This window comes from Podarcis tiliguerta (genome assembly GCF_965153285.1).
Source record: "Podarcis tiliguerta genome assembly, chromosome: 6".
NCBI classification, from domain to species: domain Eukaryota; kingdom Metazoa; phylum Chordata; class Lepidosauria; order Squamata; family Lacertidae; genus Podarcis; species Podarcis tiliguerta.
This window is the reverse complement of record NC_139539.1, coordinates 78,204,587-78,230,788: the sequence shown is the minus strand read 5'-3', so window position 1 is coordinate 78,230,788 and position 26,202 is coordinate 78,204,587. Positions and strand designations below refer to the sequence as shown.

General features: G+C 39.8%; 2 protein-coding genes across 7 annotated transcripts in view; both read right to left on the bottom strand.

Annotated features, from left to right (window-relative positions):
* KIF14 (kinesin family member 14) overlaps positions 1 to 15,268 on the bottom strand; it is a 32,780-nt gene extending 17,512 nt beyond the window's left edge. For all 3 annotated transcript variants that reach the window (XM_083445267.1, XM_083445268.1, XM_083445269.1), the window contains exons 1-12: positions 15,134 to 15,268; positions 12,071 to 13,307; positions 10,625 to 10,876; positions 9,413 to 9,503; positions 8,510 to 8,608; positions 7,603 to 7,655; positions 6,812 to 6,842; positions 5,532 to 5,639; positions 4,248 to 4,364; positions 3,198 to 3,316; positions 1,674 to 1,846; positions 419 to 566 (exon numbers count right to left, since the gene is read on the bottom strand). In XM_083445267.1, coding sequence (XP_083301393.1) covers positions 419 to 566; positions 1,674 to 1,846; positions 3,198 to 3,316; positions 4,248 to 4,364; positions 5,532 to 5,639; positions 6,812 to 6,842; positions 7,603 to 7,655; positions 8,510 to 8,608; positions 9,413 to 9,503; positions 10,625 to 10,876; positions 12,071 to 13,185 — 2,306 coding nt within the window. In that variant the 5' untranslated portion in view covers positions 13,186 to 13,307; positions 15,134 to 15,268. The remainder of the gene's footprint in view (positions 1 to 418; positions 567 to 1,673; positions 1,847 to 3,197; positions 3,317 to 4,247; positions 4,365 to 5,531; positions 5,640 to 6,811; positions 6,843 to 7,602; positions 7,656 to 8,509; positions 8,609 to 9,412; positions 9,504 to 10,624; positions 10,877 to 12,070; positions 13,308 to 15,133) is intronic.
* A 5,149-nt stretch (positions 15,269 to 20,417) lies between these two features.
* The window catches only part of DDX59 (DEAD-box helicase 59), a 30,826-nt gene continuing 25,041 nt past the window's right edge, over positions 20,418 to 26,202 (bottom strand). For all 4 annotated transcript variants that reach the window (XM_083445316.1, XM_083445317.1, XM_083445315.1 and 1 more), the window contains 5 exons: positions 25,564 to 25,653; positions 24,545 to 24,796; positions 22,348 to 22,500; positions 21,354 to 21,482; positions 20,418 to 21,001 (listed from right to left, as the gene is read on the bottom strand). In XM_083445316.1, coding sequence (XP_083301442.1) covers positions 20,738 to 21,001; positions 21,354 to 21,482; positions 22,348 to 22,500; positions 24,545 to 24,796; positions 25,564 to 25,653 — 888 coding nt within the window. In that variant the 3' untranslated portion in view covers positions 20,418 to 20,737. The remainder of the gene's footprint in view (positions 21,002 to 21,353; positions 21,483 to 22,347; positions 22,501 to 24,544; positions 24,797 to 25,563; positions 25,654 to 26,202) is intronic.

Genomic DNA, 26,202 nt, shown 5'->3' with positions numbered 1-26,202 from the left:
TCGCAAATGTAATTCTAAGGCTAACAAAAGGGATACATAAGCTAGAGAAGAATTGAGTTATCACTGAATAATATTTATATCCTTACACACTATTGGAAACAAAGTTTAAGCAATTTAAAAAAAGCCATCATTATATTTGCATAACTGGAAATTTACTAAGATCACTGGAAATACATAAGAGGAGTCTTAAATCAATAATTGCTTAGGTGAATGTTAAAACTATCAATTTGAGTTAAACAGTCTGGCCCCAACATTGTTATTCTTATTTATTTAATTAGTTATTATTTATGTGGAATCTTTATGCAATAATGCACAATTAACTGTATAGATTATATTTCAATAGTAAAAAAAACAAAAAAATTGAGGGGAACCTTCCTTTAGCAGGCTGTATTTTTGAGAAGACATCAAGTAGTAGTACCTTTGCATCTCTGCCATCTCCCTCTCTTGCTGGTATAGCTTCACTCTTAAAGATGTTATTTCTTGCATATAAAGCTTTTGTTTTTCAGGGTCAACATTCTGAGCATTTTTCTGAGCCAATTTCAGTTTCTCAATTTCAGCTTTCAATTCTACATTTAACAAGAGAGTTCGGCAGCTAGTCAAAATGGCATCTCTTATATTGGCAAATATTCTGGATTGGCATCTATGAGTCTCACAGTGACAAATGTTATATCTGCACAAGCATTTCAGCTTGCCAGGTGGAATGGACCTATTCTCCTCCCCCTCTCTGCTCTTCTGGGAGTTCTTCTGCCCTCCCCAGCCAATTTGGTGGAACACGGGGGGAAGACCCATTTTGAAAGTGGAAGTCCTGCTGACAGGGTTTATTAGATGAATCCTACCCACAATGTTTGCAATTAAAGCTACCTGCATATTGAGTAAATCCGAGTATTTGGGTTTTTTTAAAAAAATGCAGTATATCAACTATACACCTAAAAATGTACAGTATGAATGTAAAAAATCACATATTTGCAAACATGTAACATACAGACGATGGGACGCGGGTGGCACTGTGGGTTAAACCACAGAGCCTAGGACTTGCCGATCAGAAGGTCGGCGATTCGAATCCCCGTGATGACGGGGTGAGCTCCCATTGCTCGGTCCCTGCTCCTGCCAACCTAGCAGTTCAAAAGCACATCAAAGTGCAAGTAGATAAATAGGTACCGCTCCAGTGGCAAGGTAAACGGCATTTCCGTGCGCTGCTCTGGTTCGCCAGAAGTGGCTTAGTCATGCTGGCCACATGACCCGGAAGCTGTACGCCAGCTCCCTCGGCCAATAAAGCGAGATGAGCGCCGCAACCCCAGAGTTGGTCACGACTGGACCTAACGGTCAGGGGTCCCTTTACCTTTACCTAACATACAGACACGTTTGTCAGGGAGCTGTGATCACCTCTGAGCTGTTTGAAAGTATTTCGCACTCCAGGCTACGAATAAGCACATTAGGTTCCTCCCTTTGATAGAAAGCCTATGGAGCAATGCACTGAGGCAATTTCATCACATTACCATTAAAATAATGATTCTTGCCATTTTTGTGGGTTTCAATTGCAAGCATTTGTCCATAAATTGATGCAGCTTTCTTTTGAATTACTTCCTCTTAGTAAGTGTATACTTTGTAAGAAATCTAGGAGCAACTTGGCATAGGGCTATTTTAGCAAGAAGCAAAATAGTTCTCAGGCTTACCTCTGATTAGTTTTGCATTTATGTCTTCGTTGACTTTGGCAATGTTGATTATGAAACAAGCTTGTTTAGCATATCGAAGGGTACTCAGTGTTTCTTCTATATTGCTTGCGGCAGGGCTAATTGTGGCGATCATAGCAGTTTTCGAGTTTCCACCAAGACTTTCCTTTAACAGCCTACATTTGAAAGAAAATAAAGGCACAATTATTTCCCCCACTTTGGATTTATTTTAAGACTATATTCTCTGAAGATACAACAAAGTACAGTACATGTTTTGAGCATTTTGCAGGATCCAATTCTGTATGTAGATTAGAATAAGGATGCCTAAGTTCTTCACCTGTGGAATCAGATCCAGGTCATTCACCTCTCTACCCAATTGGTTCCCTTCCTCCAAACAACATGTCACCATTCACCTTCCACTTCCCCTTGGACTCCTGCTAGCATTAGCGGAAAGGATGGACCAAAGCACTCTGGGACAAAACCAATGGTTTTTTTGCAGGGGGCATCTTCTCATCAGAACAGAGTTGGGAAGCATAACTCATAAACTTACCATCCCTCCCAGTAATGGAATAGGCAGATACCCAGAGATGTGTGCACCATTACAAAGGCCTCTTGACTAACTCTCCCCAAAGTGCTGAGAAAACTGTGGGGGGACTGCAGCAAAAGTCAAAGGTGGTGCACAACTGTTAGGTGTACTTCATTGGGCTGTTGCCCAAAGATTTGTTCAGGAAACAGTGCAACCCGGACCAAAGAATGCATGCCTCACCCCACCAGTTAGTGCTGAACAAAGGAATGTTTTGGGGGGCCTTCAGAACTCAGAAGCCTAAGCACTAGCTGGCTTAAAAGCAGTGCCTTTCCCACAGATATTAGCTGAAGGTGCTAGTGGAAATAGGCTCCAAATATTAAGGCATTATCCATTTTTTTCCTATATGCAAGAATAAGCAGTTGAGAATAAAGTACAGTCATACCTCGGGTTGAAGTAGCTTCGGGATGAATATTTTCGGGTTGTGCTCTGCGGTGACCCGGAAGTAACGGACCGCGATACTTCCGGGTTTCACCACTCGAGCATGCACAGACGCTCAAAATGATGTCATGCGCATGCGCAGAAGCGGTGAAACGCGCCCCATGCACGCGCAGTCGCATGTGAAGTTCGCTTCAGGATGCGAACGGGGCTTCGGAATGGATCCCGTTCGCATCCAGAGGTACCACTGTAAATGTACTCTACCGGTTGTAGCTTTATGCCCTCCGGGATCAATCAAAATCACTTTGAAAATTAGCTCAGTTCCATTGTCAGGAAATAGAAAAGCAGAGGACCAAAATGAATGGGTGGAGAGGGGGAAGAGTGGTTTGATTAATGTGGGACATAACTGGATCTAATTCCCTTTTTTACCATTAAAGGCTGTGTTTCTATGAAGATCTGTTAACTTTGATAATAATTCAGTGCTGCCAAGAAAGAAAGGACCACTACAAAAAATGAAGCTTTTTTTAAAAAAAAAACCTGTTATGGCACACAAAATATGTACATACCATGTAAGAACAGATTCACGGTATGGAATGAACACCTTCCTCCTGCTCTGATTTTGCTCAGACAGTGCAGAAATAACTTTCCCCAGAGTTAACAGGGATTTATTTATACTCACACCTTCCTATATTGAGAAGGAGAGAAACAGTCAATAGCATCAACATATTATGCCCTAGTTTTTCCTACAGGCGCCACAATATAGGTGCATAAACCCAGTTGCATTATTGCACAAGGCAGAGGAATATCCACTTCTATTTGCTGTTCATTTCAGAGGCATGGGGCATCCCCATCATTTAGATTCAATTCTGGGCCACTTTTACAATTAATTATTTTGATACCTGAGTGTATATAAATGATAAATTAATACTGGTAAATAATTTGCCTAAATATAACCAAGGCATTCTACTAGTCACCTCACCATCTATATATTCCAATACCCAAATCACTACCTGTATCTAACAATACTAATATTCCATGTCTTAAAGTGTGCACAGGCGGAAGATGCTTAATCCATCTAGTTCACACATTTGTTACAGGAAGAATAGTATTTTACAATCGGCTATATAGATGCACATAAACAGGGGGCATATATATTGAGGTTGCAATCTGGCACATCTCTTGTTATGGCTTCCTGATACCAGTTCACGGTTTCATCTTTCCCAGCCACTGTATTCTCAGGAGCAGCTACTGAAGAACCATAAACATAACTGGGGTCAGAACCCATGGCTGGTTTTCCTGGGAATATGGGCCCCAGGATGGCTGAACTGGCCCATAGTTGTTGTTTTTCTTGAATCTGATCTAGAAATGGGATAAAGTGGCAAGAAGCTGTGGGTGTAGAAAGGACTAGTAATGAGCTAGGTAGACCAGTAATCTGACACTATATAAAACAGCTTGTTAGGTGCTTCTTCTTTGTGTTTCAAGTTCAGTGCCATAATATTGCATGTTGTGTTGCAGTACGATTTGCTTGGCGTGGGGATTAACAAGGTGGCTCCGCTGGACAGTTGCCCAGTTTCTGAGAATATCAGGCCCGGCAGAGTACCTTATATACATTTTACCTTCAGTCTTTCTCCACTGGTTTGAGCTGTAGAACAGCGCTCACTGCCTGCAAGGTCTACCAGGTTCACACGACTGATAATTCTATGTTCGCGTTCCTCCTTTTCCAAAATATCCGTCTAAAATAAAGAAATGACTACAATTGTACATGTCGGGAAGTGATACAGCTTGCGAGGAAGGGATATAGGTAAGTGGTAGGGTGTCTGCCTTCCATGCAGAATGTCTCAGGTTCAGTCGCCGGCAACTCCAGATAGGGCTGGGAGAGAGTCCTGCCTAAAATTCTGGAGCTTCTGCCAGTCAGTGTATACACTACTACTCTAAATGGACCAATGGTCAGTCACAGTACAGTGGTGCCCCGCAAGACGAATGCCTCGCAAGATGGAAAACCCGCAAGACGAAAGGGTTTTCCGTTTGCAGAGGCGCTTCGCAAGACGAATTTCCCTATGGGCTTGCTTCGCAAGACGAAAATTGACGAAAATTCTTGCGATTTTTTTTCACTCCAAAACCCCTTTTTCTGAAGCGCTAAGCTGCTAAAAGCATTTTAGCAGCAAAACCGCTAATCCCTTAAGCCTTAAAAAGCCGTTTTTAGCCCTTAAAGTGTCAATAGCGTTAATAGTGCTAATCCGCTAATGGGCTTGCTTCGCAAGACGAAAAAACCGCAAGACGAAAAGACTCGCGGAACGGATTCTTTTCGTCTTGCGAGGCACCACTGTATATGTGAGTTTCCTATGCTCCTGTGCTATACCTGACTTGCAGCCTATGAACAGTTTAAAAACAAAGCCGAAGATTATCATGAATATTTGTATAAAGTAAAAAAGAAAGAAAGAAACCTAGACAATCTCCTCCTTAACCTGCTCTACTTCTCTAGCATTTAAAACTTCATAAAACAAGTTAGCAACCACATTGATAGGAAGCTAATGCTTTCATTATGTTTACAGTAGAAAACAAAAGCATAAAGAAAAACAGGGAGCATAGTGTGCAGCCACTCTGCCCATACATAAAATTACTTTATGTAATATTAATCAACTTTTGTTGATGCTTGAATTAAGTCTCTCCACTTGTGCCAGGCGCCTTGAGACCCAAACCATTATTTCCAGGTTTTATATCAATAAGTGAATTTTCTACTCAACGTCTACTCCATTATTGAACTTTTTTTTTAAAAATACAAAATTTCTCCTTTATGCAAAAGGGAAGAGAGGGGGGTGAATAATTTTGTTGAATTTTTGACCTGCATTACAAAATGTTATAAAAAAGTAAGTTTAAAAGCAAACCAAAATGCCCAGTACCTTTGTTTGCGTCATCACCAGGGTGAAAACAGAATGAGATCGAGAACTCTTGTCATTCATTCCTGTGGCAGCAGTAGCTCTGTGTTTATTTCCTAACTGCAGCCAATTCTGATAGAAAGAGAGGATGTGAAAATTTTGAGAAAACAGTTGTGAGCACCATGAGGGTTTTTAAAATAATAAAATAAAATAAATGCTTCTAGAACAACTTGTGCTAACACACACAAAAGCCACTTATAGAATCATAGAACTGTGCAGTTAGAAGGGACCTTGAGGATTATCTAGTCCAACCCCCTATAATGCAGGAGTCTCAACCAAAGCATCCATGACAGATGGACATCCAACCTCTGCTTAAAAATGTCCAGTGAAGGAGAGTCCACATGATTTATCTAGATTTTCAAGCTGTCAGTAAGTTAAAAAGCCAAAATGAAGTAGGGCATTGAAATATTAAAAATATACACATCATTTGAAATCCATCACTCATCTGCTGCTGCTAGTAGTGGGGTCTTGCTATAAATAAAGCAAGTGGCTCCACCTCACAGCATAGCTGTTTCCTCCCCTACTGGGTTTCAGCTGTGCTCTGCTAGTCATATATTTGGACTGTACACTCTAAGGTGCGGCATTCTACACACATCTCCCGCCAACTCATCCTGTGCAAAAATAAGGAACCCGCTGTGTAAAAAACATACACAAACAGAAAAAAGGGTTCTTTTTAAAAAATAATAATATTTTTAAAATTATTTTTCACAATTAAACATTATCTTCACATACCATAATAAACAGATGCAATTAAAGTAAAAATAAATAAATAAAAATAAAACATTTTCATACCATATTAAATCCGTATTTTGCGTTTCCTCAGATCCCTTGACTTCCCTCCATTACCTCCCCCAGTTCTTTTATAATTTCTTATATAGTACATGTCTATAATTTTCTTATCCTTAAATATTTCCAATTTTAAACATTGTCCTTAAGATTACAAGTGTTTTTTTTCAAAAAAAGAAAAAACGGGGGTTCAAGCTAGTATACAAAGACACAATCTCTCACAGGAACTCTGGAGAAATGGGTAAAAGGGGAGATTTTGATCCTGCATGTAATTTTCTATCAGTACAAGGATCTACCACAAAGAACTAATTGCCAGTTCAACTATTTCAATACTTATTTGTGTAGAAGAATTCAATTACTCAATAATATCTTATCTACCATCACTGAAAACTAGGAACCAGTTTTTTACATGAGACTTTTAAAGTCTCGTGCTTTGATACATACAACAACAACCTTACCTGAATATCCAAGTAAGAGCTAACAACATTCCTAGAAGAAAAAAAATAATTTTTATCTCTTGTGAAGGGGAAAAAACCAAGTTCTACACATATAAACCCAGTCCTACAAACCATTCAGCTTACAATTATTCATCAAGAAGCTTCAATGAAGCCTATAGATACCTCAGAAATTATGGATTTACCACACAATTCTAGCAGTATTATGGTCCAAGTATGTACACCAGAAGGAATGAAAACCCACGCTTTATTATAGGCTCAACAGAGTTTACAAGAGAATCAATATTATATTTTGTTTGTGGTGGCGACACCTCCAGTACGATTGAGGTGGTGTTACAGAATGTGAGAATGGTTAGCATCAGAACATTTGTAGTTACGCATCTGAAAGAAAAGGGCAAACTATATCTTTGAGATTAATACAAGACAGAAGAGGTGAATTGTTTGCATGGGGCAGATTAAGGACCAAAAAACTGAATAAGAAAATGAAGGGGAAGGGGGGCTGATGGAAGGCTGGAGGACAGGCAGTGGAACAGAAACGAGTCTGAAAGGACAGTAAGTGGAGGAAACTGCATTCTGGGGAAAAGCAGAGAACTGAGGGACAGGGAATTAATGAGAAATTATACTGTGAAAAAGTAGAGCCAATAGCCAGTTTGGTTGGGGCTTAATTTCAACATTTGTTTGAAAAACCCAACAATTTCCTTGACTGCAGGCTTCTTGTTATGTGAATAACTAATAGGTCCATTTTAAGTCAGCAAACAGACATTTGTAGAAAAAATCATAATGTTAAATCTTACACAGTCAGGTCTTCCACATAGGGTCCAAAGATAGGATGTTCTCTCACACGAAGCTGTTAATCAGAAAAGTCAGTGTTGATCAACTTTATTTTTATTTTTTCAGTGTTGATCCGCTTTAAAAGCTTCAGAGATTTAGAGCACATTTATGGAACTATCTAACAAGTTATTATCCATAATTAAAAGGACTGAAACTTCTCCAACTCAGTGTTTGCTAATCTGGGACCCGAGAACAGCAGTGACATTGCTATCCTAATCCATATTTGCACATGTGAACCTGAGGGCTGAATAATGTGCCAAACAACTGGACATCACACATAAAAAAACTAAAAAGGGCATGGGGACAGAGGAGAAATAAGAGACTGAAGCGTTTTAATGTAACAGATAACAAAACAAATGGTTTTTGTTTTATTTTGCCACAAAATAACTTTTGAAAACCCTGAAAACAGAATGCATCTTTATAATACATTTTATTTTAAAAAAAACATGAAGAGCAATAAAAACTTTTCACTGCAAGCATCACACCGTGCAAAATAGTATGCAAGCACAGCTTAAGAAGCAACACCTACAAAAACAGAGAATCAAAACAAAATAGAGGTGAGTAAAACTAAAAGTCTGCAAGTCAAAGTAGAAGCTCTTTAAATGGCCAGCTGGAAGACCTATATGGGGCTGAGAGTGCCGGGCTGCAGAAATGCCGCCAGGGTTGAAAGCGGCTATATACAACCCTATATAGCCTCACTGAGGCTCATACATTAGCCTTTGAACAGATGCCCATCTTTTTCTATGCTTGTAAGAGCCAAGAACAGAAAGGATTGAATTCCTTATGGTTATGAGGCTAGCCCACATCCGGAGAGTTACTGTTTTATACACTGACAATACGTCAATGTTCAGAACATAATTAGTTACTTACAGGCTGTTTCTTCTGTCCATTTTCAGCTTTGTAGACTAGCAAGTCGTGAATTTTCTCATTGTAGACTTCAAAATAGCTCATCTCAAGATGAAAATCAGTCTAATTAAAAAAAACACAGCTTTATTGCTGCCTGTACACCCAAGAAACACAGTACAGCAATAGAATATATCAACAGTTATTAAGGTGTAAGATCAGCCTTGCTAGCCAACAGAGGAGCATATTGATTTTTGGTTTTATGTTATGGTAAAAAAAAAAAACCCACCCCCAAACCACAGAAATATCAAGTACTTTAGAAATATGTTGCTCTGGCAATTTGCTTCCTACACACAGCCACATGGAAGCTGTGATGAAATCCCCCCCTGCTGGTGAATATGGGTTGAATGAAGAAACCACAAGGATGGGGCAAATTTCAATGTCGGCTATTATTCAGTACAATCACTCCTGAGGGAATACCGATATTATAATACACGTGTGTGTGTGTGTGTGTGTGTGTGTGCATATATATATATATATATATATACACACACACACACACACACGTGAATGTATGTATATATATATATATATATATATGTGTGTGTGTGTGTGTGTATTACTATTCTGTACCCCTCCACATGCCTGCCCTCAGTAAAAGCATTGAGCCAATCAGCTCAACAGCATTTATCACCCAGTTCACAAAACCCCCATGCAATTGTTGCAGGATACTTCCGAAAAAGCACTGCTGCCACTGTGGAAATCATTGCAATCACATGTAGTGCGTCTTTGTGGAAGTGCTGATTCACATTAACAGTGCCTCCACAACAGTGATGCCCAAAAGTGAACCCAAAGGTGGTTCCATGTACTCCCGAAGAAAGTGGAGCAGCCTCAATAAGTTCAGAAAGAAAAGTAATGCTGCAGCAATACCTGTTGCCTTTCTTTTTCTGCTATTTGAGTAAAGAGATCTTCGCAGAATCTTGGTATTATTCCTCTTTCGTCATCATCAAATCCCATCATACTGTAATGACAAATATTGCAATTATAGGCTCGGGTTATATCTCTCCAGAATACGACGTTCACACTTCCTAATGAGGCATTAATACAGAGTGGGTACCAGTTTTAAAAGACAACTAGAAGAAAATTTCTGCATAATATTGTAAAATCTAATAAGATTCTTAAAATGGATTAGCTAGGAAAGAGGACAGGTGACTATGGTGTTCTTAACTGCATGGTTTGAAGTTGAGACAATCCACACACCATATGGTAAGCTTTGGCTATCATGTGGCTTCTGGTCACCTAACTCCATATTAATTGTTTTATTTATTACATTTTTATACCACCTCATTTGCAAATCTCAGGGCAGTTCACAACATAGAGTTGCTAGGAGAAGATATTAGATCCATATTATTTTTTATAATACCTCATGTTTATCTTGAACTTTCTACACACTTCACAAGTATCATCTCAGCGATTATTCCAACAACCCTGCCAGGTAGGCCAACATTACTGTCACCATTTTACTGAAGGTAAAATGAAGTTCGCCAGAGTTGGGCTGAGGGAGATACTTTGCCTGAAACCCTGGAGAGCTGCTGTCAGTAGTAGACATTATTAGGCTAGATCAGTGTTTCCCAAACTTGGGTCTCCAGCTGTTTTTGGACTACAACTCCCATCATCCCTAGCTAGTAGGACCAGTGGTCATCGATAATGGGAACTGTAGTCCAAAAACAGCTAGACTAGTTTTCCAGCTTTCCAGCTAGTTTGGGAAACACCGGAATGGTCTGTCTTGGTATAAGAGAGCTTCCTATGAGCCTAGTGACTTAACAGCATACATGAGATCTGAACAAGGAAATCCCTGCTTCGGATCTTAGTCTTTTAGTTACTGTTACCCTAAAGCACTAGATAATCACAGTCCTGAAGATAGGTGGCTTTTCTGTTTAAAACATAACATAATTTTCTTCGGAGAGATTTAAATAAAATGTTCTCTGTACTGTTAGTTTGGCTTCATTCAAGTCAGTCTTCCGTTTCAATAATAATCTCATTCACTTAAGAAACAAACATACAACAAAAAAGCATCTGGATATGACACGTATTGGGTGTCAACAACAGCAACAGAAATGGAACACTTCCAGTCCAACATACGTGTATGACTTTCCAGAACCAGTCTGTCCATATGCAAAAAGGCAGGTGTTGTATCCTTCAAAGGCTCTTTCTAGGAGAGGTACTGCCAGAGACTGATAGACCATCTCTTGGCTTGCAAAATTATGACATTTATCAAAAGACCAGAATGAGAAGTCAAAAGTGAAACTGTAGATTTGTTTTGTATTTGGATGGTGCACAACAGTCTCTTGCCCTGTCATGGAAACCACTTGTAATGTTTCTTCATTCTTATCTCTGAATAAAGGCACAAAAGAAATGTTAGTTATAGGGGGGCGAGGGACGACAAAACACTGAACACATTCAGCTTTGTAACTGATCTTATAAACCAAATTTAATCTAAATTGTCTAATTGATGTTGTAACTAAATCATTATAATATGTGGCAGTCTTCAGGTTAATTGTGCATCAGCCATATGAATTTTCTATATGAATCTTCTCCTTAAAGGTTTTTGAAATTTCATTATATGTAAAATGTTAGCATAGAGATAGACTGTATTGAAGTTCAGTATACTACATCAGCCATTCATAGAACTAATGTACAAAATACACCTAGATCAAAATAATTCATAAATATACTGTTTAGGATCCAATGCTAACATGTGTAACAAAAACCAATCCAGGATTACAGTAAATCAGCCAAAGAAAATAATTTATATATTTATAAAACATATAGTTCCAAGATCAAAGACTAAATTAACTACTAATATAAACTCCATGGCAAGTGTCCAGTTTCTAAAATGTAAGCTAGCATCTGCAGATCTGTTGCCTAAAAATCAGAAGACCGATAAAAAATTCAAAAGCCACTGTGCTGCATAGCATTTCTTTAAAAAAATATATACAGGGGGACAAAAATCTGGACATTACTGTGCATGCAGAGTTCCACTTTTGCAACAGGACTTCCCCTTCCTGTCCTCTTGAGTGAGCCCTCAAATTGTGCTCCAGAGGGTCCTTTAACTCCCTGGAGCAGATTTTGTGAATGCATGGTGGGCTGCAGGAAAGAGGAATGACAAGTTCTGTTGCACAACTAGAAGTCTGCTGCACAAGGGAACAACAGTGCTAGATATGACTATACTCTTGCCCCCAAAATCTGAGGTTTATTAAAATGGAGTCCAGGAGGAATTATGCAAAGGGAATTGGATTAGCTTCCCTTGCAAGGTGGGCTACTGAGCTAAGGAAGTATCAACTACCATCCCATTTTATTTATTTCATAGAGTTGTTCAATTGTCTCAGCCCTAGTTAGAACACACAGATCCCTTATAAAGTGGACAATGGAAATAAAGAGAAGCGCAGCAGTTTGTATACAGACACAACAGAAATTAAACTGGGTAATATATCTAAGTGGTTGGAGAGCATGTTATACTATTCAATATCATGGTAACAACTTGTATAATTTCATAATTAGTCCAAAAAAATAATAATGGTTATATACCTGACACTAAAGGGTCGTATTCTCACAGCTACAGTCACTTTGCTGTTTTCTATTTTGAAAGGGTCTTCTTTACCGCATATGTTCTGCATTAGAGTATCTTCTTTCTGCAAAGCAGTTTGTTGAGTATATGTGGTATTTTCTTGCAACCTTCTGTTTAGAGTAAATTCATTAGTACCAGATTTCTTGGCTGATATTGTTTGAGGACACAGAATCTTATTCTTAATGCTTGTGGCAGCAGGAGTCTTGGCATGCTGAGCAGCTCCACATCTGGGGGTGAATTTCATTCCTTCTGTTGAACCTTTCCTTGGTGTCTTCTGCTTTTCCAGATTTTCATTCTTAACAAATCTATTTTGCAGACTTTCAGTTCCATTTTCCTTACTGGAATTACGCTTTTCAGCTAGTTTTAATATAGGCATCCTTTCATCAAGTTTTCCTACTGTTAAGAGTGATGGTCTAGGAACTTTGTTTTTACTCTGAGAATCACCAACAACTGCCTTGCATCTTAAAGGTGTGTAGCCACCAGTAGCACTTGAACCATTATGATTAAAAGGTACATCACTTTTCATAACAGGATTTCTCTTTCCATCTGTGAGGCCTTGAAGTGACAAAAGGCCAGTCTTAACAAACGGAGGGTCACTGCTGCTAATTTTTGGTGGAAACAATGTTTTGCCACTCTTCTGGGGAAGAGGGTCTCCTTTTTCTGCTCTGGCTTCGTGAATATTTGTTTTGTGCTTCTCAGTTGATTCAGTCCTTGTTCGGCGCTGCAGCGTCAATCTTTTTTCCACTCGTGTATTTTCACTGTCATGTGTTGTATTTGTATCAGATTGTTCTTTGCTCGTCACAGTTCTTCGTTGGAGTGTCAGCTTGCCTTCAGTCGTGGAAGCAGCTGAAGTGTCAGCCAGTTTGTTACAGGCTGAAAGCACATAGGTCGTATTTATTTCTTTGGTCTTACTCAAGGGCTGTGACTGAGGATTGCTTCCCTCATTCTGCAGTGTGTGGGATTTAAATGTCTGTGCAAACCTGTTTCTAGCAATGACATTTTCTGGAGGATGCTTTTGTGAAGATACCCCAGGTGCACTAATATCACTTTTCTTAGGAACAATATAAATAGGCATTGAGACCTAAAGCAAGCTGCAACTGCAGGACTGAAACGATATATCATACAAGCTCTTCCTGAAGAGTATACTTGACTTGTAATCTTATTTTCTCTACAGCACAGAATGTATCACTATGGGATCTGTTAAAAAAAAAGAAGCCTTTATTATTTTCTATACTCAACTACTGTCAACTCAACTACTATACTCAACTACTGTCATGCGGGTAATATACTAGACGCTATTTCCATACCTATGCTGAAGGTAAAGTCTTCCTTGTAGGATGGATAAATCAACATTTAAAATAATTACTTTAATCAGATTTTTAAATGATATTTTAGCATCAAATTCATTTTGTTTAAACTTCAATTTACACAAAATGCCACATTTAAAAAATAACGTAAGTGATTAATTTTATACTTCTCTTAAAACTCAGAATTATCACTCTGTCAAAGACAACTGAATTTATCCCTACCTTTCTATGGTAAAGGTGGATAAATAGAAACAAAATAGTTTACTTACTTTCATATATTACATGTATTGCAGCAAGTTATGAATATTTAGAATTAAAAACACAGCAGCATCTTTCCATCTCATGGATACTTGTTTTGCTCAGTCATTAACATAACTTGTTCAAGAGGGTTCAGAGTACTTGGCTTACAATCCAGAACATAGGAATCTTGATCTTTGACATCTTACCTTGCTTGGTTTCCTTGTATGCATACAGAAAGCCATTGTTACATTGCCTCTTACTTCTAAGTATATATAATACAGTGCAAAAAAGGCACATGAACTATATCACTCAACATTTTAAGATAATGGTTTGATTCAAAGCCATTATTTACATAGGTCTTTTTCATCACTTTAAATCAATGTTTGACAGTTGGTGCTGGAGGGGAGGAAATTCCCAGGGTTTGTGTCTGAAGCAGAAGTCCATAGACAGCATTACTAAAATATCTGTCACTGATCTCTAACCCCACCCAGTCTTTGCCATTACTTGGCAATATTGTTGCCAAAGGGAAATAACGTTTCCTGCCCATCTCATGTAAATCCTCTACCCAAAGAAAACGGGCGTCAAGCTGCCAAGAGGAACCCATTTTTTTCCTGCCCACGTCCAGCCATCAGTCCAATTCTGGTTCTCCACCTCAAAACTTATACAAATCCTGTTCATATTCAGCCTCAGCTGCTGCGGGGGGGGAGGGGTAGTGCAAAGTGGAGTAAGTACTGGCCAAGTGAAGTGGTGGAAGACATTTCAGCTTAGCTACTGACACTTAATTTGCAGGTGAGAGGTGGGAAGCTAGCAAATTCCATCAGCCAACTTCTTTCTGGTGATACTAATGCTTGCTGCAGGTATCAACAGGCAGGAAGTTGAAACAGGAAGATACAATTTGTGTGTCTGTGTGTTTGTGTGTGAGTGTGTTGTTTGTTACTGTTGCTTTAAAACTATAAAGCCACCTTAAGTAAGCATTGGGAAAGAAAAGCAGCGTATGTAGAGAGAATGACTGTACTTTCCACCTGGTAGAGAAGTCTGTGTATAGAGTGAATATTTCTTCCATTTCAGGGTGAGGTGGGAATTTTATAATCGGTTAGTGAATGTGACCAGGAAATATCTGGCTTGAAGTTTAAGAGAAGGATTAAAAGCAAGCCTTTGGGGCTGCACAGTGTTTGTGCCTCCGGGCGGGGCGGAAGAGCACCTATTAAGAATATCCGTTGAAGTAAACGTTGCTTAGCTTTTGGTCCCTGCAAGAATAGCGTCCTCCCTCCGCATCAAATAGTAGGCAGAAGCAAAGGAGCCCCTTCCTTAAACAGGGACTAGACTGCAGGAAGCAGAAGACCAACCCTCTCCACTGCCAAAAAAAAGCCACACGTCCCGCATTTTTAAAGCAGGAAGCCCAGGGGGAAAAGGACGGCCTGACCTCTCGGAGAGAGCTGATGCCTGTCCAGGGAGGATACCTGTCCAGAGACTCACCTGTCCTCAGGAGATCGACCAACAGCCCGTCCTCCTGCGGCGCCTCCTAAACTCTCCATTCGAATGCGGCGCCGCCGCCTGCTATTGGTTGAGACGGACGGTGAGGTCACACGCAGTCCCGAGAGGGAAGCCGGAGCAAGCGAGGCTGCTCGCGACATCTTCGGTTCTCAACGGAGCTGCGGCCATGTGCGGGGTGACGGGTGCGCGGGAGGGCGCCGTCGGCTTTTGTAGAGCGTGTGGGTGGCTCCGCTCCTTTCTTAGGGGGAAGAGCATTAAACGGAGGGCCGCCGCCACACTAATAGACCTGGAGGAGCAAGGGGGGTGGGGGAAAGCAGTGCCGTTCGTGCTTGCAAATCTAACCACTCTTAAATTATAGAAGTGGAAAAGATCCCAAGGGTCATCTAGTCCAACGCCCTGAAATGCAATCTCAACTAAATGATACTAGATGCGGGTGCTGTTTGTGTCTCCATTACGGAAAGTCTTCTTGTTTTCAGTTCAGTTTTTCCTGCTGACAAGATTCTGAGATTATTATTAAATTTTATTTATTAAATTTGTCGGTCACTTGCCCAGGGCAGCCCAAAGCAACATGCAGCCAAACCTTTCAGCCACAGCACGTACAGCTATTCAGTCGGGTTTTTCCACCCTTTTCTGGTACCTCCTGGTACTCCTCAAAATCCTGCCTTTTAAAAAAAAAAATATTCAAAATTAAAGCAAAACATTATCCAAAAACATATCATCCTTATTTCCCCCCCCATTTTTCCTCCCTCCCTCCCACACAAAACCCACCCACCCCCACCCCCGGCTTCCCTCAGTTCCAGTCTTTGGTTTCTCTGAGTATGCTGTTTTCTGCATGTTACAAAGTTGCATAGATCCTCAAACTATTTAGCTGATTATTATCAATAAAAAGTTTGTGAATGTTTATTCAAAACCTGCCAAGGAGTCCAGTTCGCTTTGTTGCATCTTCAAATACTTTGTAAAGGGTTCCCATTCATCTTTAAAGTCAGTTATCCGTGTCCCATAGCTTATATGTCAGTTTTGCCAGTTCTACATAGTCCGTCAACTTTTCTTGCTGACGGCGCCCTGTGACTCTTAATATGAGAAGACAGAAAGTTGGTTGAGGTAGCAGCTTGCCTGCATCAGCAAGTGATGTTGGAATGCCCAAATGTGGGAACTCTTCCTTTTGGGCAGAGATCATGTCTTGCAAAGCTCACCAATGAGCTACATCTTAGCAGTGTGGAACTTCTTATCCACTTCCAGAGGGAAGTGACTACTACTCACTGTCAAGCTAGTTAGCTCATGTGTTCTCGTTATGTATTTTTATGTTGTGAACCGCTGCGTGATATTGGGATGAAGGGAGGTATACAAATTTTTATAGATAATTATAATGGTATCTCCTGACCTCACAGCAGGGTTGAGTAACCTCGGTCTCAAGATACAATACATACGATACATCTTTATTGTCATTGTCCCATACAGAACAATGAAATTGAAAAAAATCTACATCAGACATTCAAAACCAACAAGCCTGCTATCCCAGCCTGGCTAACCCCCTAAAAACTCTGGTACCCCATACGATACAATATACTCCCACAGAGACTACCTTAAAGGTAAAGGGACCCCTGACCATTAGGTCCAGTCGTGACCGACTCTTGGGTTGCGGCGCTCATCTCGCTTTATTGGCCGAGGGAGCCGGCATACAGCTTCCGGTTCATGTGGCCAGCATGACTAAGCCGCTTCTGGCGAACCAGAGCAGCACACGGAAACACCGTTTGCCTTCCCGCCGGAGTGGTACCTATTTATCTACTTGCATTTTGATGTGCTTTTGAACTGCTAGGTTGGCAGGAGCAGGGACCGAGCAACAGGAGCTCACCCCGTCACGGGGATTTGAACCACCGACCTTCTGATCGGCAAGTCCTAGGCTCTGTGGTTTAACCCACAGCGCCACCCGCGTCCCAGAGACTACCTTACACTGCATTTAAAACCAAAATCACGTTTGAATAAAAACTGTTTCTCAGGCAGCTAGTCCTAGTATTTATAACCCTGTACCTTCTTCCAGAAGGCTGAATGTGACCCTGGGGCACCCCCCCCAGGTCACATCCATTGTGCAGCCCTGCTCCCCACCCTTCTCAAGTGTTTTGGCCTGGCTGGAATGTGACCTTGAAATGTGATGACACCTCTTGCTCGCCTGAGTGGAGAGGTGTGTAGAAACCTGAACTTTTGCAGAGCTGAACATAGCCTACTATACAAAAGTAAAAGTCACACCTGCTGCTCTGCTCACTTTTCTTGAAATTGCTGCGTACTGTTGACAGCATCTGCCCAATTTGCCATTTAGACTAGTTCTCACCTAGGGTTAATGTTTGGCTATACCAAAAGCAGTTTTAGGTATGCTTTCAGATGTTTAAGGTTTTATGTTTAATTGCATGGTTTCAGTAAAAATGTGTTTGCCACCCTGGGTTCCTTTTGGGAAGAATATAAATTAAATAAATAAAGTCTAAACCATAGGAGCAAACTTATAGGGGCTGAGGTCCCTTTGCCCCCCTCCCAATAAAACATTTGAGGGAACTGGGCCCCCCTAAAGTTGATGGGCATTGCCATTCAAATGGTGTCCATGCACTACATCATGTGATTGATTATGTGGGATAGGACTTACTTGCACCCCCCCCCCCCAATATTTTATTCAAGTTGGCATCTCTAGTCTAAACCTACAGAAGAGCTATTGGAATATGATCGTCTCCTTTCTGCTACAGGCCTAGGTCTACTACCATTTTGGTTCCTCCTATGTTTCATTACTCTTGTTGTCTTTACTTTGTATTATGTTCTACATATAAAACACAAAAGGTGAACGTATGATCAAGAACAAGATAACCAAATTAACCTGGATACCAATTTCATATGCATTATTAAAGTCCCTACTAGAGTATGCTGTAACAAATATATACCGTGTGTGTGTGTGTGTGTGTGTGTGTGTATCTCACTATGGTCATTCAACAATATTGTCTGCATTTATCTGATTTACAGATTAAATCTGACTGAAACTGAAAGAAGTTACATATGAATGAAGCAAGCCATGTTTCATCTTGGTTAATAAACACATTTTCATTTTCAAACTGCCATTTGTTCCAAACGTCTTCAGCTTTGCCCTGCCATTTTTAAAAATAGAACAATGGACATTTTCTGCTAAAAAAAAAGACCCCCAAAATGTAGGGAAAGCATTTATTTAAACTAATTAAGTGTCCAAATTTAATTTATTTGAAGGAAAATTATATGAAATTGATTCATAGATGTTATTTAACATTGAGCCGATTAGCTAAGATGTACAAATCGGAATCTGATTTGTGCTGGAAACCCCCAAGGCATTCCTGTTAGGAATGGTTCAGAAGGAGGTACCCAGGTGTCAGAAAAACCTATTTATATATGTGACAACAGTGGCCCAGATTTTGTTAGCCCCAAAATGGAGGGTAAGTGGCAATTTAAGGTGAAAGAATATGCAGAGTTAGCAGGTCTAAGTAGAATAAGAGAGCAAGAAGAACAGGTATTTAAAGAGGAGTGGAACTTTTTTGCTGAGTATGTGGAAAATAATTGTACACAGTTGAAAACCCTAGTAGTATCAAGGTAAATTCAACAGGGTGAATTTGGGGTAGGGTGTAAAATGGGGAAAAACTGATTTAGATAGATATACAAGAATATGCAAGAATTATGGATAAATAAATAAAAAAAACTTGGAAGAGGAAGGAGGGAAGTCATTGAATGTATGGGTATAATGAAGGATGCTAATGTAGAAATGTAAAACCTGAAAACTTTAATTAAAAATATTTTATTAAAAAAATATTAATTTCTCATCTGAAAATATGTATCACAAAAGAGAAGAATTAGAGTATTTTGTAAAAAGCAGGACCTAACACTTTTTTGTGTGGGATGAGGTTTCATAGATGAGAGTTTATGTCATTTGACCAGTTGAATTAGGACTTCCATGTGACCAACATTTTTTTATTTAAAAAAGTTAGAGAGATTTGTATTTGAAACAGGGGCAGGGAAATAAGGAACACTTCATGTGAAATTGCTTTATAGCAGCTCAGACCATCTAAGCCAGTATTATAAATTCTGCATGGCCTTGCATTTTTTTTTTTATGATTTTTGGCCCTGTTCTTACCATGGGTAGTAGTGGGCTGACTGGAAAGTGATCTTCAAGTATCCAGCTATACTTCAATTTCCCCAGAAAGCCTCTGGGCTACAAAGAGGGATATTTTAGCTGGTCTTCCTAAGAGTTAGATGATAATAATAATAATAATAATAATAATAATAATAATAAATATTTATTTGCCGCCCATCTGACTGGGCTCCCCCAGCCACTCTTGGCTGCTTCCAACTTATTAAAACACAACACAACATCAAAAATTAAAAACTTCCCTAAACATGGCTGCCTTCAAATGTCTTCTAAAAGTCAAATAGTTATTTATTTCCTTGACATCTGATGGGAGGGCATTCCACAAGGTGGGTGTGACTACCAAGGCAGATAACTTGAGTCTCCTCTTTCTTATTCTTCCTTGGTCCTTCTTTTGGTCATTCCTCAATGCCTCCAATACTCTCTTGCCAACCATCACAGCAAACAAACTCAGAAGAGACTGGAATCTCACATACCCACAGCACCTCTGCTTGTCAGGCACATAGCTAACCTCCCTTAGTTGGACAAGGTCTAAATTTAAAGAGGTGCAGAGCATCCGGAATCAACTCTTTCACCCTTGCTGTGCTCAGTACTGGCCATTTTGGTTGCCTGAACTAAAAGGGTCTGAGTGCCCAGTAACCATCTTTATGGAACGCTATAACCAACTCAGGTTGCTCTGGTCTCATCATCATACTTGTCCTCTGCAACAACATGAGACCACAACCTTTGGGTTACTGGATGGTAACTGGATGGGAGGCTAACCAGTTGCCACATGTATGCTGCTTAGGGTCCCATAGCAAGGGCCTGTAAGACAGAGTTGTTCTGCCTTGCCTTTGGCTTGGAGCCAATTTGATTCCCTCCCTCCCTTTCTTTCTTTTTTCCTTTCCTTCTCCTCCTGCAATGAGGCTACATTTTAATATTTTATTGTTTCCATATTTTAATGTTGTATTTTAATTTTGTTTTTAAGTTGTAATCATTCAATTTGTTTTTATTATTGCTTGTAAGCCGCTCTGAGCCCGGCCTTGGCTGGGGAGGGCGGGGTATAAATAAAAATTATTATTATTATTATTATTATTAAACAGTGAATTACATGTTACATTTCCTGCAAGGGAAACCCAGATCTTTAAGATGTGCATATTCCATTTAAAGTTCATGATGCTACGTATTTTACTACTTAATACTGAGTATAAAATATGAAGTATAAAAGCATTCTCATAACAAAGTTTGCTGGATGACTTAAGTCACTCTTTCAGTCTAATAACCTTGCAGAAGGCCCATTAAATTTCAAGGAAAAATATTAAGCTTTTGCTTTAACTCTGCAAACAAAATCAGTAAGGCTTCAAACTGCTAAAATTTGGTTAGATTATGCCCCCAAAGTTAAAAATTCATCACTCAGTCATACAAGTTGTACAAAGTTGTATTTAGAAGGACAGTATCACTTGTTACTTCTGAGAAGAGCTTTTGCTGTGTTTTCTAATAACGTCCATAAGATTGTCACTCGTTACAAGGCCATTCTGAGATTGTTTACTTCGCTGCTGTTCTCTCCTCTTCTGGTCATGTAGATATGGAGAATTTAATAACTGGGGTGGGAGAATAGTGCCAGTTGGTTTAACACGCTTCACAACATCCCAGAAAAGTTTCTTGCTGCTGTTATTCACAAAGGTGATTGCAGTTCCACTGTGACCCAGCCGACCTGCTCTTCCAACCTGAAAATAAACAACTGTATTTAAATTTGGCCCAATTATCTGTCTCATGAAACCAAAAGAATCCCTCAGGTAGCTGTAATCCTCAGATTATCAAAGTTTACAATCAAAGTTTAGTTTCTGTACAGTAAGAAAACCTCCCTCTCTTATCTCAAGTAGCAGATTCTGCTACCTTCCAGAAGGGCCAGAAACTCTGATGAGCAACCAGTTATTCCACCCAAGGTTGCTGAAGCGTAGCAATGTTAACCATTGATAATCAAATATTTTTCCATTATTTCCATCATAGAGTTTATAGAGCTAAAAAGCAACCAATAACTGTATTAAATTAAATAGCACAGCAGAGAAGTATATTTACCTGGTGTACGTATTCATCCATACTTGATGGCATGTCAAAATTCACGACCAGCTTAACGTTGACAAGGTCAAGTCCACGTCCCAGGACTCCAGTGCTTACTACAACTTCATATTTGCCTTGAAATAATCCCTAATGCAAAGCATATAGAAACATTATTTCAGCTTCCTTGAAACTGTCTTGTTGTTAAGGTGCAAGATGTAACTAGAAATAAATATTAAACATTAAGAATTCTGTTGCTTGTCTTGTAATTGAAAGTTACAAGACAAGATTTCCAACAAAGGACATTAAAGGTCCCTTCCAACTCTACAATTCTATGATTCTATTCATTAAAATCGGTAGATCTCAGAGCGGTTCATAACACAGAAATACAATATAAAAAACATAGAATACATAATAAAAACAAAAAACAAACCAATAAGCCCCCCACCCTCTCCCACAGCCACATTTAAAAGGGTATCGGGTGTTAATCAGCCAAAGGCCTAGTCAAAGAGGAACATTTTAACCTGGCACCTAAAGGTTTACAATGAAGGTGCCAGCCAAACCTCCCTAGGGAGAGCATTCCACTGCAGAAAAGGCCCATTCTTAGGTTGCCACCCTCCGGACCTCTCGTACAGGAGGAATACAAAGGAAGATCTCAGATGATGATCTCAGGGTCTGGGTAAGTTCACATGGAGAGAGGCGTTGCTGCTTACAAAGTACAGCTTAATTTGGTTGGAGAGCAGCATCTGTCCAGCAATCCAGAATGCTGCATAGAACAGAATTGTGATGGATTGGAACCTATACAAAGCAATCATGAAATTCACAGAAAATTGCAACCTGTTTCAAAAATGTGGCAAGAAAGCACAAATAATTCAGCAGTAAAAGCCTATACACATCTACTCAGAAGTAAATTCAGCAGAGTTCAATGGGACTTACTCCCAAGTAAATGTGTACAGGACTATGGCCTTAAGAATAGGAATCTTTTAGAAAATGGGCATCAGAGATATCTACAAACCTGTAATATGGCAGTTCTTTCTATCTGTGATTTATCAGCATGCATAGAAATTGTTTGCAAGCCTGTAATTTTATGTACAGCATCGCTCAGGAGATCTGCACCCAGTTTGCATTCTACAAATACCAGCACAGGAGGTTTGAACAGTTTCTTATCCTAAAACAAAGCAAAGTCTCATTTAAAGTCTTTCATGATCAACAGTTACCAATGGCACTTACAACTCTTTCTCTTAATTAGTGTGTATACATTATACTGAAACGATGTCAATTTTAAAAATGTTACACGTGTCCCAATTTCACATTTTAGATATATATCCTTTATTATCAAATTAAGGGATGGTTTTGAGTGCAAATATAGATATTTTTTACTTAAATTATAATATTCATTGACTCAGCCATGGAAGCTTTTAAAAATCATCAGTAAGAATTGGAGGCAGAGTAGTATTACATTGTCCTAGTACCCAGAAACATAAGAGTCTGCCTGCTCAGGCCAATGGCCCATCTCGCCCAATATCCTGTTCTTTCAGCAGTCAGTCAGATGCCTGTGGGAAGCTGTAAGCAGGACCTGAGCACAGGAGGTCCTGCAGTTTCCAGCAACTGGTATTCAGAAGCATACAGCCTCCAGCCACAGATGCAAAACATAGCCACTGTGACTAGTAGCCACTGAGAGCCTTCACCACTTCAAATTTGTCTAATCCTCTTTTAAAGCCATCCAAGTTGGTGGCTAGCACTGCCTGCTGTGGGAGCAAATTCCAGAGTTTAACTATGAGCCGTATAAATAACTACCGTATTTTTTACTCTATAAGACGCACCAGACCACAAGATGCACCTAGTTTTTGGAGGAGGAAAACAAGAAAAACAATATTCTGAATCTCAGAAGCCAGAACAGCAGTGAAAGCAGCGATCCCTCTTGCTGTTCTGGCTTCTGGGATAGCTGTGCAGCCTGCATTCACTCCGTAAGAGGCACACACATCTCCCCTTACTTTTTAGGAGGGAAAAAGTGAGTCTTATAGAACAAAAAATATGGTACTTTGTTTTGCCTGTCCTGAATCTTTCAACAATTATGAGAGAGGGAGAAAAGCATTTCTCCAACCACTTTATTCATGCCATGCATAATCTTACACAGTTCTATCATGCCATCTCTTACTTGGTTTTTCTCTAAACTATGAAGCCCAGAATACTGGAACGGTTCCACATTAGGGGTGTTGCTCCACTCAATCGTTTTGGTTACCCCCTTTGAACATTCCTGTTGACCTTTATAATACAAAAATTCTAATGAGAAGGAAACTTTGCTGTCTCACATGACTACAGCTAGAATTCTATATGGAATGTTAAGCATATTGCTAAACTGAGGGAGCTGTGGGAGGTGGCAGAGCTTAACAGAGTAACGTGGACCTTCCAAGTCTGCCAAAGCTTGTGTAATATTAACAAGTTTAAAGTAGATTGTGCAGGTATCTTTGAAATGCTGTTAAAAATGGAATCTTGTCAGTGATATTAGCATTACTGCAGCTTTTGCACGATTATTTCTATGTGGCTTGCACAATGTATTTACCAAAATAAAATATCCTATTTCTGGCAAGAGGATGAGAGTATAAACAATATACTTGCACTAGGTTAATAGAACTGGATGCTTTTTCTTTTTCACTATTCCATATCACAAACTGCTTTTAACCCTCAGTTTAAAAAGCAGTTTGCCATATAACATGCTAGGGCTGCTGTTTGGGGGGGAAACATAGGTAAGGGTTGCTACCGCTACCTCCTTTACCTGGAGTAAGGTCCACTGAATTCAATAGAACTTAATTCTGAGTATAGATGGTTAGAATTGCAAAGGAACTTTTCCTTGGATCCCAGCCATGATGCTTTGGATCCTGACTATTCTTTCTAAACACGTCAACACTGGGTTACTTAAATGCCTATCAGCATCACAGATTCTAAAGTACTGAAAACGCAATAATAAGCTAGTGAACATCACCAATAATATTGAAACAATAAACATTTTGTTTCTTCTTCCACAAGTTTCAACAAAAGCATTGGCTAAACTGAATTGCAGGGACGTGTTTATGCCTCTCTGCTGGGGAGCTCTCAAGAACAAAAAGCTGAATCAGATAAACAGCCATTTTCTAGTTTCTCTCCTCCAAATCTGCAAAGAATCACAATTTGTGGAAGAAAAACAACAGGTTCTCCCTTCCAAGGATACTAACATTTAATATTTCAAAAAGCTTTTTCTTTTTGGACGGTTCTTCTACCCACAAGATAATCTGGCGAACGTTGGAACACGGCTGGTTCTTTTCTCCGATGGTTATTTTCACTGGATTTTGCAAAAGTCGATTGGCCAGCTGCTCAGTGCCGAAAGGCATTGTGGCAGACACCAGAATAGTCTGACGGTCTGTGGGGATATTTTCCAAAATGTCTAAAACCTGTTGCTGGAAGCCCATCTTTAACATGGTATCAGCCTATGTTAGAGAGAGAGAGAGAGAGAGAGAGAGAGAGGAACAGACCAGTAAGCATTAACATTCCATTGTAGGAGCAGAGGTGAGGAAATAAAAGATTAATTCACTTTCCTTGCCAGCATAGTCAGAAGAACAGCCTTGCTGGATCATTTGGTGCAGCATCCCATTTCCTACAATGGCCAGCCTCTAGGGAGCCTACAAGCAGGAAATGATAGCAATAGCCCACTCTGGCTGTTGTCCCCCAATGATCTGTATGCAGCCACCATTCCCACCATGACGAGTAGCCTTTGATAGCCTTATCCTCCATGAGTTTGTCTATCCCACCATATGCAGCCCTTGGAAGGATGTTCAAAAGGATATGCAGCCCTGAAAAAAGGTTCCCCAACCCTGCACTGTGCCTATTCGCAGCACCTTCCAGTTCTACTTTATGCTTCTCTTTCCTGCCAGCAACTCACTACTGTCCAAAATGCACACTAGTGTCTGCAGCGGCTGCTCCCACTTTGAAAAAAAAGTGACCTAGATGCTTAATCCTCAGGTGTGCTCTCATCTCTTCCTTCCTGACACATAAATGGGTCAATACACCATCTGAACTGCATTCCAAGCATACCATGCACTAGCCAAAGTACATACGCATTGCACGTGCTTGAAATCTACTAGTGGTCACCAGGCAGAAATCAAGCCATTTCAACCATTGTTATTTCATATTTAAGTAATACCCACATGCACACTCACACATATATTTTGTGTTTTGTCCCACCATGTATACTTACTTCATCCACTACGACAATTTTAATATTATGGACTTGAATGGAGCTTTGCTTTAGAATTTCTAGCAACCTTCCTGGTGTCGCTATGATAACCTAACAGAAAGAGGGTGGAGGCAAAAACACCAACATTAGAAATAAAATCAATGATCAATGCTTCATCATTATTATTTATCATTTTTTATCCTTCCATTCCTCCCAAAAGAACTCAGTGTGGAAAACAACAGAAGGTCAAAAAGAATACTTTCCCCCCCTTGCAATAATAAAATAAAAGATCCTCTCTGCTAAATACTTTCAAGGCTGCAAGAACCAGTATCTTCCAGTCATCAAATACCTAGGTAAACAGGAATGTTTTTGAATTCTACCTCAAGGTTAATGAGGGTGACAGGTGTACCTCACCAAGGAGGGCATCCCATAAGCAGGGAACTATTACTGGCAAGGCACTGTAAAGAGGTCAGCACCCAACACGAAATAAGGCCTCCCTTGCCAATTGTAAAGCCCAATATGGTTGATACTGGGGCAAGCAATTTTTTAAGGACTTGCGACCCAATCTCTTCAACAAGAGCTGAAGTTCTGGAAGCCTTAAACAAAGAAATCAGTATCACCTCTAGTTCTTTGCCATATACTTTAAAAACCCCAGAAATC